The 17,500-nt window shown below is 34.4% G+C and overlaps 1 protein-coding gene across 4 annotated transcripts in view; it reads right to left on the bottom strand.

Annotated features, from left to right (window-relative positions):
* Window positions 1-17,500, bottom strand: part of LOC145246048 (atrial natriuretic peptide receptor 1-like) — a 1,646,502-nt gene that overhangs the window by 703,216 nt on the left and 925,786 nt on the right. For all 4 annotated transcript variants that reach the window (XM_080107889.1, XM_080107890.1, XM_080107891.1 and 1 more), the window contains one exon: window positions 8,599-8,737. In XM_080107889.1, coding sequence (XP_079964015.1) covers window positions 8,599-8,737 — 139 coding nt within the window. The remainder of the gene's footprint in view (window positions 1-8,598; window positions 8,738-17,500) is intronic.

Raw genomic sequence — 17,500 nt, 5'->3', positions numbered from 1 at the left:
GCGAAATATTGCTAAATCCCGACCCTAAGTCTCAGGAATTAATACAAAATTATAAACTACAGACTATAAACCTGCGCGCATGAACTCTAGTATATGGCGAATTTCTTCTGTTGAGGCTCGAAAAAGGGAGAAAGTTGCAACAGGTTGCCCTGTCGCGACTTTTTAGGTTTAGAAGCACTAATGTGCATCCAACCTCTCCCACTGCTGTAATGCCAATGCCCAATACAAAACACACATACGCACACGCCTATACGGTATTCAGTCGCTTTAAATAGGAAGCAGCGGGGGGGGGTGCATAACGTGAAATCACGTTTATACGTGAATCACGCATTCCTAAGAATTAAAAGATGGAACCGCAGACGCCTAGAGAGGCCGACGCTTAACAATTTCTCACATTCCCGTCTCAATACAAAAAAAGAAAAAGGAGTCTTGGAATATATTTCCTTTTTCTTTTTTCCAGAATGTAAGCCCCTAGGTAAATGCCTTAAAGATCACCTAACATTTAAACCCCTACTAGTCAGCTTACCAGCCGACGCAAGATATCCCCCCCCCCGCTAGTCTCGCTAACCAGTCGACAATACTCGGCTAAACACAGCTAGCCCTCCCCCGCCGACTAAGCACACCGAATTTAATTTTAAATTTATCATTAAAAAACGACTTCTTACATACAGGTAGACCGAATCGCATTCTAAGTTCTTTTAAAAGCGCCGACCTTTTTCCAAAACAAATTCGACTCGAATTATACTTTCATAAAAGAACTCTTTCGTTTAAAAGCGACAATTTTTTCCAATACAACAGGATTTCATTTTAAATTCCGCATTGAAAACGACTTGAAGGTTCATAAAAAAAAAAAAAAAATGACTCCAAAGTCCGAGTTTCGAACGCGTGTTTAAGTATATAGCATCAAATTTTCTCCTAACCTGCATGTTGATAAACTCGATATTAAAGGTCCTTCCAGGAAAGAAATACGCGCCGGCAGGCATTCAACCCAGGAAGGCGCCATCACGGAAAATAATTCAATCAAGTATAGAAATTACCGACAGCAACCTGTTGCAAGATATGGCAAAATTCCTTCTGCTGAGGCTCGAAACAGGGAAAAAGTTGCAACAGGGCAACCTGTTGCGACCTCTAAAGTCCGGAATCACTAATGTGCGTCCAACCTCTCCCACTGCCGGAATGAAAAAAAAAAAAAAAAAAAAAACGAAACACTCAGTATGCGGTATTCAGCCGCTTTAAATAGGAGAAAGATGGAAGCATACCATGAAATCACGTTCACACGTGAATCACACATGCCTCAGAATTAGAGCTACTCATGCACTTAATCTGTGCTGAAATATTCACGTTATTATTTTAAAAAGCCATTCTTAATATGGGGAGGGGAGGGTGTTTTGTACCTATTCTGTACTTTAACCTTACAATTGATTAAAAAAAAACATACTTGAATTAAACTTGGAAATACGATTTTAAAAAATAGCGCGGATCAGTAAGTGCATTAGCACCGAATTAAAATATGACACCGCAGACGCCTAAAGAGGCCGACGCTTAACATAATTTATCACAAGCAAAAATAAAAAGGTAAACTCGTCATGAAAACTTTTCAAAGGCACTCCTGGAAGAAATAAATAACTTGCAACAAGCCACTTCCTGTCAGTAAGGCGTATAAAACCAGAGCCAAAAACATCAAACGTTTTGCAAAGTAAAAAATGAAACGGTCAGCCCACCGATCTAACTTTCTCATGATATGCAAGTTGTTAAACTTGTTTCATCCGAAGGTTTAGACTCCATTCCAATTCTGATCAAAATACAGAGAATTTTGCTTTTTAAAATATTTAAGATTAAAGGCTCAATTTTAACTGATAAAATCGAATATCAGTGTATATTTAAAATTTCTATGCAATCACAATTAATAAAATAGAATAAAAAGCTCAAATACTTGAATTTTTAAACGAGGTCATGTCCTAGTTATACATTAAGAAAAGCTCAATAGAATACTGCACTGTAACTAAACTTTCATGAATATTTATTAACATCTAATAGTTATGAACATGCACATCTGCACACATTAATTAACATCTATTTATAAACATACATATCTATTTTAGGAATTCATTCAGAGAGTGGTCCGTGCTGAAATAATAACGTTCTTATTTAAAAAGTCATTCTTAACATGGGGAGGGGAGGGTGTTTTGTACCTATTCTGTACTTTAATCTTACAATTGAATAAAAATACATATCATTCAACTTTAATTAAACGTGGAAATACGATTAAAAAAAAATAGCGCAGATCAGTCTCAGCATTAGCACCCTATTTTATATATAGTACAATGACAGAAAATTGCAAATGTCAAATGTATTTGTGAGAAAAAATTGCTAAAAAAAAAAATACTGAAGAGTTGAAATTTATGTTTTAAATTGGCTAATACCTTTTGTGCACACGCAAAAAAAAAAAAAAAAAAAAAATCCGGCGTTCTTTTTCTTCCCACTGACGCGTAAAAAAAAGTAAATCCGAGTGAGCAAAGCAATCTTCTTTTCTCTTCTTCTTCTTCACACAATTACGTTCGATCGCTCTTGCAAAAAAAAAAAAAAAAAACGCCCTTGTATGCATACTTTTATTCCCGGCAGTACCACAATTTGCATATCTCTCTTTTCTTTGGAGTGGACGGATTCTGGGTTCGAATGACGGTGGTTCTTGTGCACGTCCTATTTTTTTAACCTCAGTAGAACCAACGGAGTTGCGTTCAGTTTCGCTATATATAATACTTTTTCGATTCTACATTGCTTTATTTATGTATGAAACATCGACAATCGTTATTATTATTAGCCTCAATATAGGAACCTTTTTGGCCTTCGGGCCAAGATCAAAGCTTTTTTGTTTTTTTCCTCCCATGTACCTCGACACAAATGAAATTTTATTAATATTGTTAGCTTTTTTGTGTTTTTTTGATATAAATAAAAAATGTTTAAAAATTGGGTTTAAGTAGGACCCCCCCTCTCCCATCACACACACACACACACACACACACACACACACACACACACACACACACACAAATTTAAAAGGGTAACTATGATAAAAGATGCTGGCCGAGAGAAAAATCTTTTAAAATTTCGAATAGAGACGAGATTAATCAACCAACCTCACCATCACCCCTCTTTTTAAATTGGCCTTGTGCCTAAGTTTTTTGTTCATTTTCCCAATTGTATTTTCTTCCTGTGAATAAAAAAAATTAATATCTCAAAGTGTAGTATCTGTTCCGGCAGATGCTGCAATCAAGGACCATTGCCCTCGTGGCAATCTTCTGGTCCATGTAGAGGCAGGCCTACATACCAGCTGGCTCTCACTATCAAGCTCCCATTTCCCAACTCTGGAGCTCGTCCCCTTTTCTCTTCCCCCTCCCCATCTCACTCCACATTAAAAAACGGCCTTGTGCCTAATTTGCTCAGTGGTGAAGCAAATAAATCCCGCCTTCGGGCCAAGATCAAAGTGTAGTATCTGTTCCAGCAGATGCTGCAAGCAAAGACCATATGTGGTGGGGGCAACCTCACATATAAAACCATTGCTCTTGTAGCAATCAGTTATTGGTCAATGTAAAGGAAACCCTTAATACCATTTTTCACTATCCAGCTTCCCTGCTCCCTGGGAAGCTGATCCCCCTCCCCCTCTCTTTTCATATTAAAAAGCGGCCTTGTGCTTAATTTGCCCAGTGGAGAAGCAAATGAATACAGCCAAGATCAAAGTGTAGTATCTGTTCCGACAAATGCTGCAAGCTATGACTAGCTATGACTAGCAAAGACCAGATGTGGGGGCAACCCCACATGCCTAACCATTAACCAGCTCCCATTTCACACCTTTCGGGAGCTGGTCCCCTTTTTCCCTTCCCCCTCCCTTCACTCCTCACATTAAAAATCGGCCTTGTGCCTAATTTGCTCGGTGGGGGAGCAAATAAATACCATCTGTTCCGACAGATGCTGCAATCAAAGACTATTGTCCTTGTGGCAATGGCCTTTTGGTCCATGTAGAGGCAACATTATATACCAAGAGCCTTTCACTATCCAGCTCCTATTTCCCACCTCTCGGGAGCTGCTCCCCTTTTCCCTTCCCCTCCCCCCTCTCCACATTAAAAAACGGCTTCATGCCTAATTTGCCCAGTGGGGAAGCAAATAAACACAGCCTTCATTTAGTCTAAAAGACAAAGGTTACCCCCTGTAGGATCAGCTGCGTCTATAATTGTAAAGAAAGGGTTGCGGAATCCCCAACCACACCTCTCCTGAATCGGTACTGCTTGAGTCCACTGGCAAGGGGAATCCAGGACGACTGGAAGCAATGCCGAGATAAGCAGAGTTATCATACAGCATCTGCAAATCTCAAATGATCACCCATTTAGTACTGACCAGGTTCAACGCTGCTTAAATTCGGTGATCAACGTGATTATACCGTAAAATTGTAGACAGTTGCATACTGTTATTATTATATGATTTCATATCTTATGTGTCCATGATTGTGAAATGCAAAAATATTATATACTTAATACACAAAATTTGCGCCAATAAATAATGCACTATTAATATAGACGTATGAACATATAATTAGTTTATTGATAATAGAATTTGTGTACGTTACTTTAATACCAGGTATTGTATATAAAGGATAATATATGCTACACCCTGCCACATATGTTTGCTAGACAGCAACATTGTATAGTAAGAAATGAACATATACTTCACTGCCTGCAAAAAGAGGGAGTAATGCTTGGGATGATGGTATCAAGATAAACGGAATGAAACTATGCAGCCTCTCTAGTAAGGAGGTAATACGTGGGATGAAGGTCTCATTACAACAAAATAAATACTCCATTACTCCTCTAAAATATGAGGAAATGTTTGTGAGGATGATTTTATGAATAAAGAAAAATACTGAAATTGGGGAGTTAATTTCTAGAAGGATGGTATTATCATGATCGGATTTATGCAGCCCGACGCTCCCAACTTTAAATGAGCATTAAAAGATAGTGCCTTAGTAATATATTAGTAGTAATAGTATGATTTCCGAACAAAGATAAATACTAGAAGGGGGATTAGTGTTACGTTAGATTGAATGTGGATAAGCGAATGTTTCACTTTTCCATTACTTTAATTAACATCGAAATCGATAAAGTAACCATTTTTTTAAACTTAATCCATTGAGAATACGTTATAGTAAGGAATCCATTGCGGTGCACTAGTAGGAAAACTCACATCGCTCCACACAGTGACTTAGGTCACAATACATTATAGTGTATATTAGAGTGTAGAGCAGCATTTGTTAGCATATATATATATATATATATATATATATATATATATATATATATATATATATATATACACACACACTTCAGAAAAAAATTATCTAACAATCAACTGGTATGGAAACCTGTGATTATATTTTAACACACTGCTATCAAAGGCATTCAATTTCGGATTTTACCATGCAATCTGGATTTGAATTTTTATATACTTTTCATTAACGCCCTTACTGTATGACATTTAAATACTTATACATCTTTTAATTGTTATTTTCCATGTCTCGCTGACTTATGAACCTAATATATATATATATATATATATATATATATATATATATATATATAATTATATATATATATATAAATATATAAAAAATAAATATATATATAAATATATAAAAGTATATATATATATAAATATATATAATTATATATATAAATATATATAATTATATATATATATATATAAATATATATATATATATATATAAATATATATAATTATATATATATATATAAATATATATATAATTATATATATATAAATATATATATAATTATATATAAATATATAATTATATATATAAATATATATATAATTATATATAAATATATAATTATATATATAAATATATATATAATTATATAATGTATATATATATATATATATATATATATATATATATATATATATATACATATATACAAATTTATAAATTCCGTTTTGACAGGTTCAAAAGTAGTAACTCATGAATACAACGGGGCTTTTAGATAGTGCTCGATAATATATATATATATATATATATATATCTATATATATATATATAAATTTTAAAAAGCAAAAGTATAATATTATGGTTCAGTTGTGCTTTAAACAGGAATATTCATTTCCATGCTTTATCAAAGAATCCACTGTTGACGAATATTTACTATCATTTTAGCTGACGATGTATTTAAAGATTTGTCATTTGTGCAGAGTAAATGAATTGTATATCATCTACATATCGCAATTCCATCGGCATGGGAAGCCGCCGTTTGGTCAATTCTCGTGGATGGAAGAATCAGTCTACAAAATTACGACTTATATGAGAGATCGCCAATAAAAAAACTGAGTCATGGTTTTTAATAGTTTTCCATTATATGAAAATAATATAACCATTGTTTTTATATTACTGAAATAATAGATAGATCGGTCTATATTTTATTATTAAGGAAGCGGTATTTTCCTCTGGATAGCTATTAATTAAACAGCTGTCTTGTTTTTAATCTCCAAAACACTTATATGGTGAAGAACTGATGCTCCTCATTTTTTATTTAACAATTTAAGTTGACGTTACTTGTTTTCTCCATGTTATATAATTGAATTTCATTTTGTAGTTGGGAATTTTCTAGCGGTAAATTGGCTTAGGAAGATTTTAAACTGCGATTTATTGAATTTAACGTTCTTAGGAAGTTAAACATTTTTGTTTTATATGTTGTTTTATATATTGCTTAATATGTTTTATATGTTGTTTTATGTTACTTTATATATTGCTTTATATGTTTTCTATGTTGTTTTATATGCTTTATATGTTGTTTTATATGCTTTATATTTTCTTTTATATGTTGCTTTATATGTTCTTTTATATGTTGCTTTATATGTTCTTTTATATATTGCTTTATATGTTGTATATGTTGCTTTCGTTATATAACGGACAGTAAAGCGAAAAATAAACACTGAAATGAAAGAGTAATTTAAAATATCTTGTTATATTTTAAATGCTTGAATATACTTCCACCTGGGAATTATGTTCATTATATTAATCGTGCTACGAAGAACACCCGTTTTATGTTGCTTAATATTGAGATTTTATTGGGTTCTTTTTTGTTTCTGTTGTCTAGACAAAATATTTGACGTTTGTTTCGAAAGTTAGAGAAAATACAAAAAGAAAAAAAATCAAATCAAGAATAATTTCTCTGAGTAACACTCCGTTGAAATTCAAGTAATTTCTAAATCAATGTGTATAATTTAGTGTTAATAATGTTCATATTCGAAGTCAAAACTCTTATGAAGATGCAAGTTTCAATGCTGAATCCAAGCTATAAAAAGAATGCAATTGCGAATTGTTGCAGACTTTTACTCGATCAAGGCTGACGGAACAAGAACATACTACCAATTATATAAGTAATAAGTTCGAAATTCCAAGCAGATTTTAGACTTTAACAAAAATAAAATCTTCAGTTTGACAAGATATGCCTAAAATGCATCGGAGGTTACATGCAGACCCTCGAGACGTGCGGGCTCTCGAGATGAGAAAAACAGTGCAAATAATTCAAATACAAATATATTTATTAAAATGTATTCTGTCTTATTACCTTAAATATATTTGTCAACTATTTACTCAACGTGACTGGAAAAATTTGAGTTCAGTACAATTCATTTTAAAATTTGCTAAGGTGTGTGAAAGTGATAACGTACGCACGAACATGAAATGTCTTAGCTTATTATTATATTATTTCTTTTTCAAAAGTTGGTGATAGAGAAAAATATTATGTTTCTGAATTTTTGAGATGAGGATTGGTTAATCACATTATTTGGATTATTCGGACGACTTTTCACTGGTCCGCCAGGACCCCCTGGCGCAGTGGTTAGAGTACTTAGAAAAATCAATTGTAAATATTATATTCTCCTGAAGGTTGAAATTTCAATTCTCAGTGTGGGCGATCGAAAAATACTTTACTTGGGAACTTTTATACAGTTAACTAAATAACAGTTATCGTTTGAAATTCCGTCCAAATTCTCGAGTTAGAAAAAAAATTTCTCGAATTCGACAAGATATATCTGAAGAAGGTCAGATGTCACATCGGCCGAAACGTTGTGAAAATGATCAAGATGAGAACAGTAATTCGAAGAATCCACTTAATAAAATAAAATATTTTCGCTTGTGGACCTCTGTTTTTAAACTTACTTTTATTTTTTTTTTTTTTGAGCTCCGAAAACTGTCTGCACATATACTGCCCTTCAACGTAAATATCACAGACCAACCTGACAAGTTCTACATTTCTAACGGAAATTCTCGTTTAATATCTTCTTTACTCGAACTGCTCGCGTTCGGAATTTCCTCCTTGCATTTTTATCCAACTTTACTAATAGTCAGAAATGTAAATATAATGTAAAAAAAAAAAAAAAATCCCAACTTAGGATATACCAATAAATCTGGCTTTTTACGTAGCACTCTCACTCTTAGTAGCAATGTGTTGTGTTTAGGTAAATCTAAGTTATTTTACAAAGTAAAATAAATGAAAAAATGAATTAATAATCAATTTGTCTTACTATCTGGTGGACATTTAGAACCATCAAATCCGCATTTCGGTGTGTCAGGTGGCGGTCGCTGTACTTTTCCTGGCCAGTGAATCTTTTTATCCTTTACCGGTTCGTACTCTTTCGTCTTGCCGTAATAATTTGCCACGACCTGTCAGAGAAAAATAATAACTCAAGTACTGCTGTAAAAAAAAGCTATGGCAATGCGTCGCAGGCGATAAGTAAAAAATAAAGACATGCAAATATATATAGAGAATAATAAAGGATGAAAAATATAATAGCTTATCGTGCATATTGATATACCCATGCAATAGTTTTGTATAAATTATTATTATTAAATTGATACTAATAAATACATCGTCTTATCTGATTTACATTTGATACTACTAACAAAAATGGCGTCCATTCGAAACATATTCCGAATCGGATAAAGTATTTTTTGAAATCTAGATGAGTTTTTTATGTTGTAAGGAATGCTGTGAAACGATCTGCAGGAATTGGCGACTCGGAATTGGATATTTATATTGTAAAGAAGAAAAAGAAAGAGAGAGAGAGAAAGAGAGAGAGAGAGAAAGAGAGAGAGAGAAGACGTCTTCAGTCTTTAGCAAACTACGGATACCCTCGAAAGGGATTATTTATTTGCTTCCCCACTGAGCAAATTAGGCACAAGGCCGTTTTTTAATGTGGAGATGGAGGGAGGGGGGAGGGAAAGGGGGATCCTGCTCCCGAGAGGTGGGAAATGGGAGCTGGATAGTAACTGTGGTCGTAGGGTGATCCCTACCTTGACCAAGTTCAGATATGTGGGGTTACCCCCACATATGGTCTTTGCTAGTCTTAGCTTTGCAGTATCTGTCGGAACAGATACTACACTTTGATCTTTGCACCCCCGTGCCGCCGAAGCGGCAAAAGGAGTGAGTGGGACCTGCGCGTGAAATTATTGAGGCAGATGGTTCGCAATCTCCAAACAACAGCTCTCCTTACTCGACATTGTTAAATACCAGTGCCAAGTGAAGTGTATGTACAAGTAGACTGGAAACAAATGCCTAGATAAGCCGAGAACCTAGAAATCCCAAAGGGTCACCCATCTGGTAATAACCAGGCTCACCGTTACTTAACTTCGGTGATCTGACGAAAATCGGTGTATCAACGTGATTATGCCGTATATTTTTATAGAGATATTTAGATTGTAGCATAAAAGCAATTGATGACAAATGGAGAAAATGGTAGACAAAACTTCATATATGGATTATGTTCGCTATAATATTTTTGATTTTGAGTTTGAGAAAATAAATCGGAAATTAATGATGTTATTTTGATAATTCCCAAAGTTTGACATGTACATTCATGAAAGGGGGGGTGTCTAAATATCAGCTTACATTTAATTGTTTCATTATAAATGCTTATTTAAGAAATAAGCCTCTGTATTCGTCTTCAATTGTGTTACTGCAATAGTTTTGGTATAATTGTGTTAGGCATGATCACAAAAATTGGATCATCTTACAAATCAGATACTAGAATCGCTGCATGAAATATACGCAAACGTGACAGAAAAAATGGACACTAAGTTAAATATTTTTCATACATGCATATTTATATTTGCAGATAAGAATAGTGCCGAAATAACTTAGAGAAGCTTATTAAAATTCTATCCAAAAACATTGAAGCATACCAGGACCTAAGGGAGCATCAGATCTATTAGAATTTCTTTGAGGTTGAATCATGGTCCAACATGAAGATGGTATTAATCAATGTAAAATAGCAGGAAATCTTTCAATACTACGTTCTACTACAAATAGTGATCGTACAATTTACAAGAAAGGACAAAGAATGCACAAAACCTCATTCAGGTCGGCCCGGGCTTCCTGAAAGGACCTTGCGTCTGCTGAAACAATATGCTGAATATGATCCTCGGTGCAAAGCCTCTGATATTCAAAGACAAGCTGGTGTCAGTCCCAGAACAGCTGTCAGGTATATTAACATGCGTGGCTACTACGTTACGGCTGCGAAAAGGAAAGCTCTTCTTCGTTCTGCCAATATCCCGCTCAGAAAATGCTGGCTTGTGAGAGCATGAAGGAACCTATGACCTTTTACATCAATGTCATTTTCTCTGATGAGTCACGATTTTCATCATTTCCTGAAAGGGGAAGGGCATGAGTATGGAGGCTCCCTCAACAAGAGTTTTACTTAAAACGACTGCAGCCAGCGCTAAAACATGAGGGGGTCTCTCGGTTATGGTATGGGATGCAATTTGGAGTGATGGTCTCTCAGACCTGGAGAAGTGCGAGGGAAAATCAATTCTGCTAAATATGTCTTAATATTACATGAAGGACTCCTACTAAAATTATCAAGTGGTAAAATGAACCAACTTAACTTCCTATTTAAAAAAAAAACGGAGCTCATTGTCACTCTGCTAGGACGACACAGCATTGGTTAAGTTAAAATGGGGTTAATAAACTTCCATGGCCAAGTCATCCCCGGATATGAATCCAATTGAAAACCTTTATTGCATATTAGACCGGAACCTTCGATAATAGAAAAGGAAGACATCTTCGAACCCTTGCGTCAGACATGGAAAAATATTTCTCAAGATGATATTCGTCAAATTAATATCATGCCATATCTAAAAGTGCCCTAGCATTAAAACAGCAAAGGGAATATCAAGCAAGTATTAGTTATTAAATTAGTGACCATTTCTTTCTTTTTTTTTGTTCTATAACTTAGGTTTATTGGAATAAACTGTTTCTATGGAGGTTTATTCTTTTCTTTCATGTCTGTGTACTAAATCTCTGTATTCTTATGTCACTGCATTTTTATCTTGACACGAGGAAAGCAGTGTTTGGATTAATTCTTTACCTAAATTCCTTACAATTCTAAGCTTCTGGATCGATTGCTGCTATCAAGTTTTGCTTGAGACAAATACGTTTAATTTTTGCAACCTGATAATTTTCTAATATCTACGATAGTTATTTGTTTCGTCATAGATTTTGGATGATTTTTCTGTTCAAAGAAAGACTTTACATTCAAGAATATTAAAACGAAACAAGGCAGAAATAAATAAAGATATTCACAAAAATTCAAGTGAATTAAATTCTTTCCAGACTAGCGACTAAGACCATTGTACAATCGTGTTTCCTCATCTCAAAAGTATCCATATTTATGATATGCAAGAAATTATACTAAAATAAATATCGGTGCTTGTTTTAGCATAATGGTGTATAATAAATAAAGTTTTTTTTTTCGGATACGATTGTGATTTTTTATATATAATGATAACGGATACCTTTTATTAAATGAGCAGACAAACTTATATACAAAAGAGTGCTTTCCAAAGAAACAGGGGCTGTTTTATAACAAGTACACATTAAACACACAGACACTATCGTATTTCTTAGGATAAAACGTGTTAGAAATATCACTGCCGTAACTGACAAAACCTAAACTAACCTAAAGACTAAACATGCACAGATACTCTTATAATATTTCTAGAAGCGCTATCCGGCATCATCTAAGACAAAAGTGTCACATAACTTTTACCTTTGTCCTTTCAATCTCCCGTATTCCTCGCTAATTTTCCAATACAATTTTCTTCGTCACTCGCACAATTCCTCCCTGGACGTGCACATACACACAACTTGAGTAGGCATAAGGGAATTAGATAACATAACGGATTGTGCAGATTATAATAAAACAGTTTGTTGAGTGTTTGTGTATTTTTCAGGTGTTTTCTGTGTATACAAACATGCATTTTCCTTTTATATATTAGACTATCAATATTCTACGTTTTCACAAGTGAAGTAAAACATCTAGTGAAATCCTAACATAAAATCAAAGAATCCGCACGATATAAATATTGAAATACAGCGTAATCACAACAAATGTCTTAAATATATGACCATACCTAGTCTAAGAAAAAAACGAGCTTAATGTGACTGTGATCTACTTGTTAAACCCTTTCAGCAACAAATCCGAACTGTGGTTAAGGTTACTATGACATGGAATTAAATGTATAGCCAATGCAGATTGCATGCGTATTCAATCATAAATACAGATAAAAACGAAAGAACATCAATGAAAAAAATGTCATTAATCATTCTAGTGTAATCTCTATATGTCCAGTCTCTTTTAGTAACGGTTGAAAAATTACCAACGATTGAGTTTTAGATTTGAAGTTCGGTGAATATTTATCTAGTGATTACTTCGATTTATCTGTTTTCATTTGTTAGTTTACTTTTAGTTTTTCGTTCAAGTGCTTCGTATGGATTTTGATTAGAATAATCTATCCACGTATGTTTTATACCAAACCAGGCTTAATATATGATAAATACATTTTGAGATGTGGGAAATGGCGAGATAATGATGTGCATCGATATTCTAACTGTGACAAGTTCGAATCCATCGCTTTCCTATTGTCACTTCCTCTAATGCTTGTCGGAATTCTTCACGTGGTTGACCTGAATATGCGTTATTATTGATTCGAAGTGGATAATAACGTGCCAAGTTCGAATGATGTCCGTTCAATAAGAGTAGTTTCCATTATAAATGTTGGCAAACCTCGCACTGTTCCTCCCACAATTAAACGAGTCTACAAAGACTTGTGGAGAACAATATAAACAACAGAATCAGAACAAAAAAAGAAACTACTCTTTTTGCCGTTTCGGTCAATGTAACTATTTTCTTAAGTTAAGGAAACACAAGTCGGGCCATGTGTATGTATTGGGCAAACTCGGGCGATAAAGAGACAAATTAAAGATGGCGTCTGTGGCTTTATAGGCTGTGGTCTCGCGAAATATCGCCACACACATGCAAATGGAGAAGATAGGCTATTTAAATTGAGAAGTAGGATTGTGACCTTTAAGGATTGTTGGGTTTCTAACCACGTGTTTGGGGGGCCGCTGTTACTTCTTGATGTGATCCACAAAAGAAATGTAACCTTTCAGGTTCTTCAGATATCTCGTCGAACTCGGAAATCCGCACGGAATTTGGAACCGAACTCTTGAGTAAATTTGTGGAGTAGCATACTCTCGTTTCCTTAGCCATGACAGTGTTAAAATCTTAAGCAATCAGGAAATTAAATTCTGAATGCTTCTCGCACTGTAGACTGAAGCATCATCCTTCAGAGGGGGTCACGTACAAATAACTTTACATAGTATTTTATCCGTTATGTTACGGGTCTTTATTACGGTGGTTTCCATCGACCAACACGCAAAAATGACACATGAGAACAGCATTCTGAATTATCCGAAATAATACTAGTCCTCATCTCAAAATTTCAGAAACAATAAAAAATGTTATACCATTGTTTCTTATTATCAGCAAGTCTATTCCTTCTATGCTGTCGGGTTATACAGGTTGACCTACCAAAAATGCTATTAAATGAATCGATAATATAATGCACAAGCCTTACTGTAATTCAAGCCTATTTCGTACGGTTTATGTCTAATTTGTCCGCCAAGTTCGTCATAAATGTCCAATCTCTGCTTTATTGCAATTTAAAGATAAGCAAAGATAGATGCGACGATAAAAAATGCCAGTCTCTATGACGCAACCCTCTTCAGATTATTTACGATAACACCACAGATAAATATATGTAAGTTTAACTGTGAAACACATGCAAGATCACATCTTTTGCTAATGATCCGTATACTAGTGTATCTACACGTCCTTGAAAGGCGGCTGTTGGATATTCATTATTAAAACTTAGCAGCCAAGTCAGAAATAAACGGAAGATATACTAGGAGTATGACCAGGATTGTAAATTTGTATGAAGTGACAATGCATGGCATTTTTGAGTCGCAATGTTCATGATAATAATAGATTTATCTTATTTGAATATATGAATACAGTTTCTTGTCTGGACTATATTCTTCAGGTTTATTTAAATATATTAGTTACGAGAATTCTTATCATCCGTTAGATTAAATAAATATTTAATTTATATGTTAGTATTAAGGTTAATAAAACCTTTAAGACAATACTCATATTTTCAGAATTTCCTGTACAATTTGAGTGATTTAAAAATACATTTTAGTCATCTTATCCCTCAACTCCGCAACGGGCATCATATTAATGGTCATGCTGAAAGACAAGTTTAAAATTTCTGTGAAGTCTGTCCTTGAGACTTCGGAATAGTTAGATCAAATCCTAATTGAATAGGGAACACAACTATTTCAAACGGAATATTGTCTCTTTCCGATAAAACTTTTTTTCAATCTGGCAATTATAACTCTTTCTCCTTGAAACTGTCATGCAATAATTTTTGCAAACCCAGCTTGCTTATATTGGACTGTGTTCTTAAGGTTATCAGAGGCAACGTTCAGGTTGCATCCCGTGATTACTATTTTTAAAATAAACGAAACGACCGAGTGTCTTAGAAATCCACGATAATCAAATTTCAAATCACAAGGCATATAAAATCCTTTACTACGCAGTCGGTATGCATTGCCTAATATATTTTTCTTTTGTTCGTGTGCCTCCCCTTGGTTTTCCTTCTCGGGAATGGTCAATTCAACGAAGAGGACACTCCAATTTGTATCGGTCCGTGCTACAGTATCTGGATGATTGTTTTTTTGTTCGGGTGAACTGAAAATTGTAGATATGTTGTGAGATCCAGTGTAATTTCCAATCATTAGTTCCATTAAACAGCAAATTCACATTAGATGTTTTTGCTTTCCCACAGGGCATTCATCTTCTTTGTGAAACTGAATTCGTTGACTCAAACAGCTTGCTTATTTGCTGTTTTGCGCTTTCAACAACTCCACCATTATTTTCATTTTTTTTTTTAATTTTTACTTCAGTAAGTTTTAAGATATCAAAGGGCTCCCTCCTGGAGCTAACACTTGATTCTGTTATGATTTAAATTTATATCTGAGGGCTCTTTTAAGAATAGATGCTGTTCCCTTTATGGCTGCTATTTGTGTTACATGATAAGGGCTGTCCCCTTTTCATGTAAGTATAAAAATAGAGAGATTACTTAAAATGAAAATAAAATGAGAGAAAGCAGAAATCGAATCTTGGATATAAGTTTTAAAGGACAATAGGTTTAAATGGAATGTCCAGTAAATTGTTAATTCTGATGAAATAAATAATAAATAAACTATTCATAGTTAAAAGAATGTGGATAATAAAATATGGGTTAAATAAATTAGATATGCAGGTTGAATTCCTTTGTGGAAACAACAAAAGAAAAATAGGTTATTGGGAAATCAGAATGTCGGAAACGTGCAAGTCGCGCACGTTGGTGACACGTGAGTTTGGTCAGGCGGCCGAACATGCATGGATTTCTCAATATAGGAAGTGAGAGTTAGTTAGTTAGAGTAAGTTAGTGAGAAGCTCAGAGGGAGTTTGAGATCGACAGACGATAGTCTGGGTGCAGACATGGGTTTCAATCGTCTAGAAGCGAGACGATCACTTTTGAAACGATAGAATGTGAACCTTTGAATTCCTGAACGCAAAGCCACCAACCGGTTCAAGTGGAAGAATAAATGTTCAATGTGTTTTTATAACTCCGTCTCCTGTGTCCATCATTACATGAAAAAGGTATTGTCTATTTATGTGTACAAACTATTTGAAATTCATCATCTAAAAAATATATGTGTTAGAAAGTATATGTGTCTATTTATGTTATACAAACACTCCCGTTCGTACGAACTGTCAAAGCATAAATGCCAACCTGTCAATCCATCGGCATAAATGCAAATTTCTCAATTATCGGTCTATCTATCTAGATAGCGAATCACCTCTCAAAGCTTATTTATATGCACACTCTCTCTTTATATCTACGTGTTAATGTCCACATCTCTTCTCTAACAATGTTAATGTTAATGTCCCAATCTCCATCACTTACAACATGAACACTCCTAAGACTGTCTCATCTCTCTTAAGACAATTATTCTTACTTATAACATGAACAACAAAATAACATACATTTTTATCTTTACTAATAATAAGCGACTCGTTAAAAATATAACATTTGTATCTCGTTACAGCTTGGTCTTCCAGGGATTGCTTCTAAGTATTTATGAAGATTCTTTTTTATTAATACAGGCGGCTCCTATCACAACCGGTATAATGTTTATTTCTTTCAGAGACCATGTTGTTTTTAGATCATCTTTTATGTCCTGATATTTTGTTATCTTTTCCCGTTCAGCTCTGTTAAGGCCGAAATCATTTGGGACTGTGACATCAACAATGTGCGCAGTTCTTTCAGGCTTGTTCCATCAGTTTTATGTCCCCATGTTTACATCTAAAGCGATTTCAGGCACGTAGACAGTACATAGCGCAAGCTACTATGATCACCCTTGAAATCAGAAAGTAAAAGGAACAATTCTTTTTACCGTTTCGGTCGATGTAACTTTGAGATTCTTCAGATATTTTGTCGAACTCGGAAATTGGCACGGATTTCTGAACCGAACTCTTTCCTTTATGGACTAGCATACTCTCGTTGTCTTAGCGATGACCGTGAAAAAAAGTCTTATGCAATTAGCAGAGAAGGCCAGGTACAAATAAATTTACACAGTATTTTATCTGTTATGTAGTAGCAGTATTCCCTATTATCAGCAAGTCCATTTCCTCTATATTTTCGAGTTGTACAGGTTGACCTGTTAAAAATGCCAACAAATGAATCATTAATAAAATGCACTATTCATGAAAAACGCAGGTCTGAATCGGTACATCCCCATACATTTAGGTTGGTCGCTTATGGTAGACGATCATATGTAGGGCGCAGAGAAAATTATATTGCCAGCAGTTTCATTGCAATTAAGGATTTCTACGAAAATTTAATTGCTTGAAAGTCATTCTAATTTGTTTGGTCTGAGCGACAGCAATGGCTGTTCTTAGCTTTTCCTCAATAATTCTGACCTCTTCTATCAGTATGCTTCTTTTTCTTTTTAGACGCGCTTTGGCGAATATCTTG

The sequence above is a fragment of the Euprymna scolopes genome, chromosome 23 (genome assembly GCF_053919585.1).
Source record: "Euprymna scolopes isolate OS-2025 chromosome 23, ASM5391958v1, whole genome shotgun sequence".
Classification (NCBI taxonomy): domain Eukaryota; kingdom Metazoa; phylum Mollusca; class Cephalopoda; order Sepiida; family Sepiolidae; genus Euprymna; species Euprymna scolopes.
Note: the sequence above shows the minus strand (reverse complement) of the source record. Positions and strands in the feature narration are given on the sequence as shown.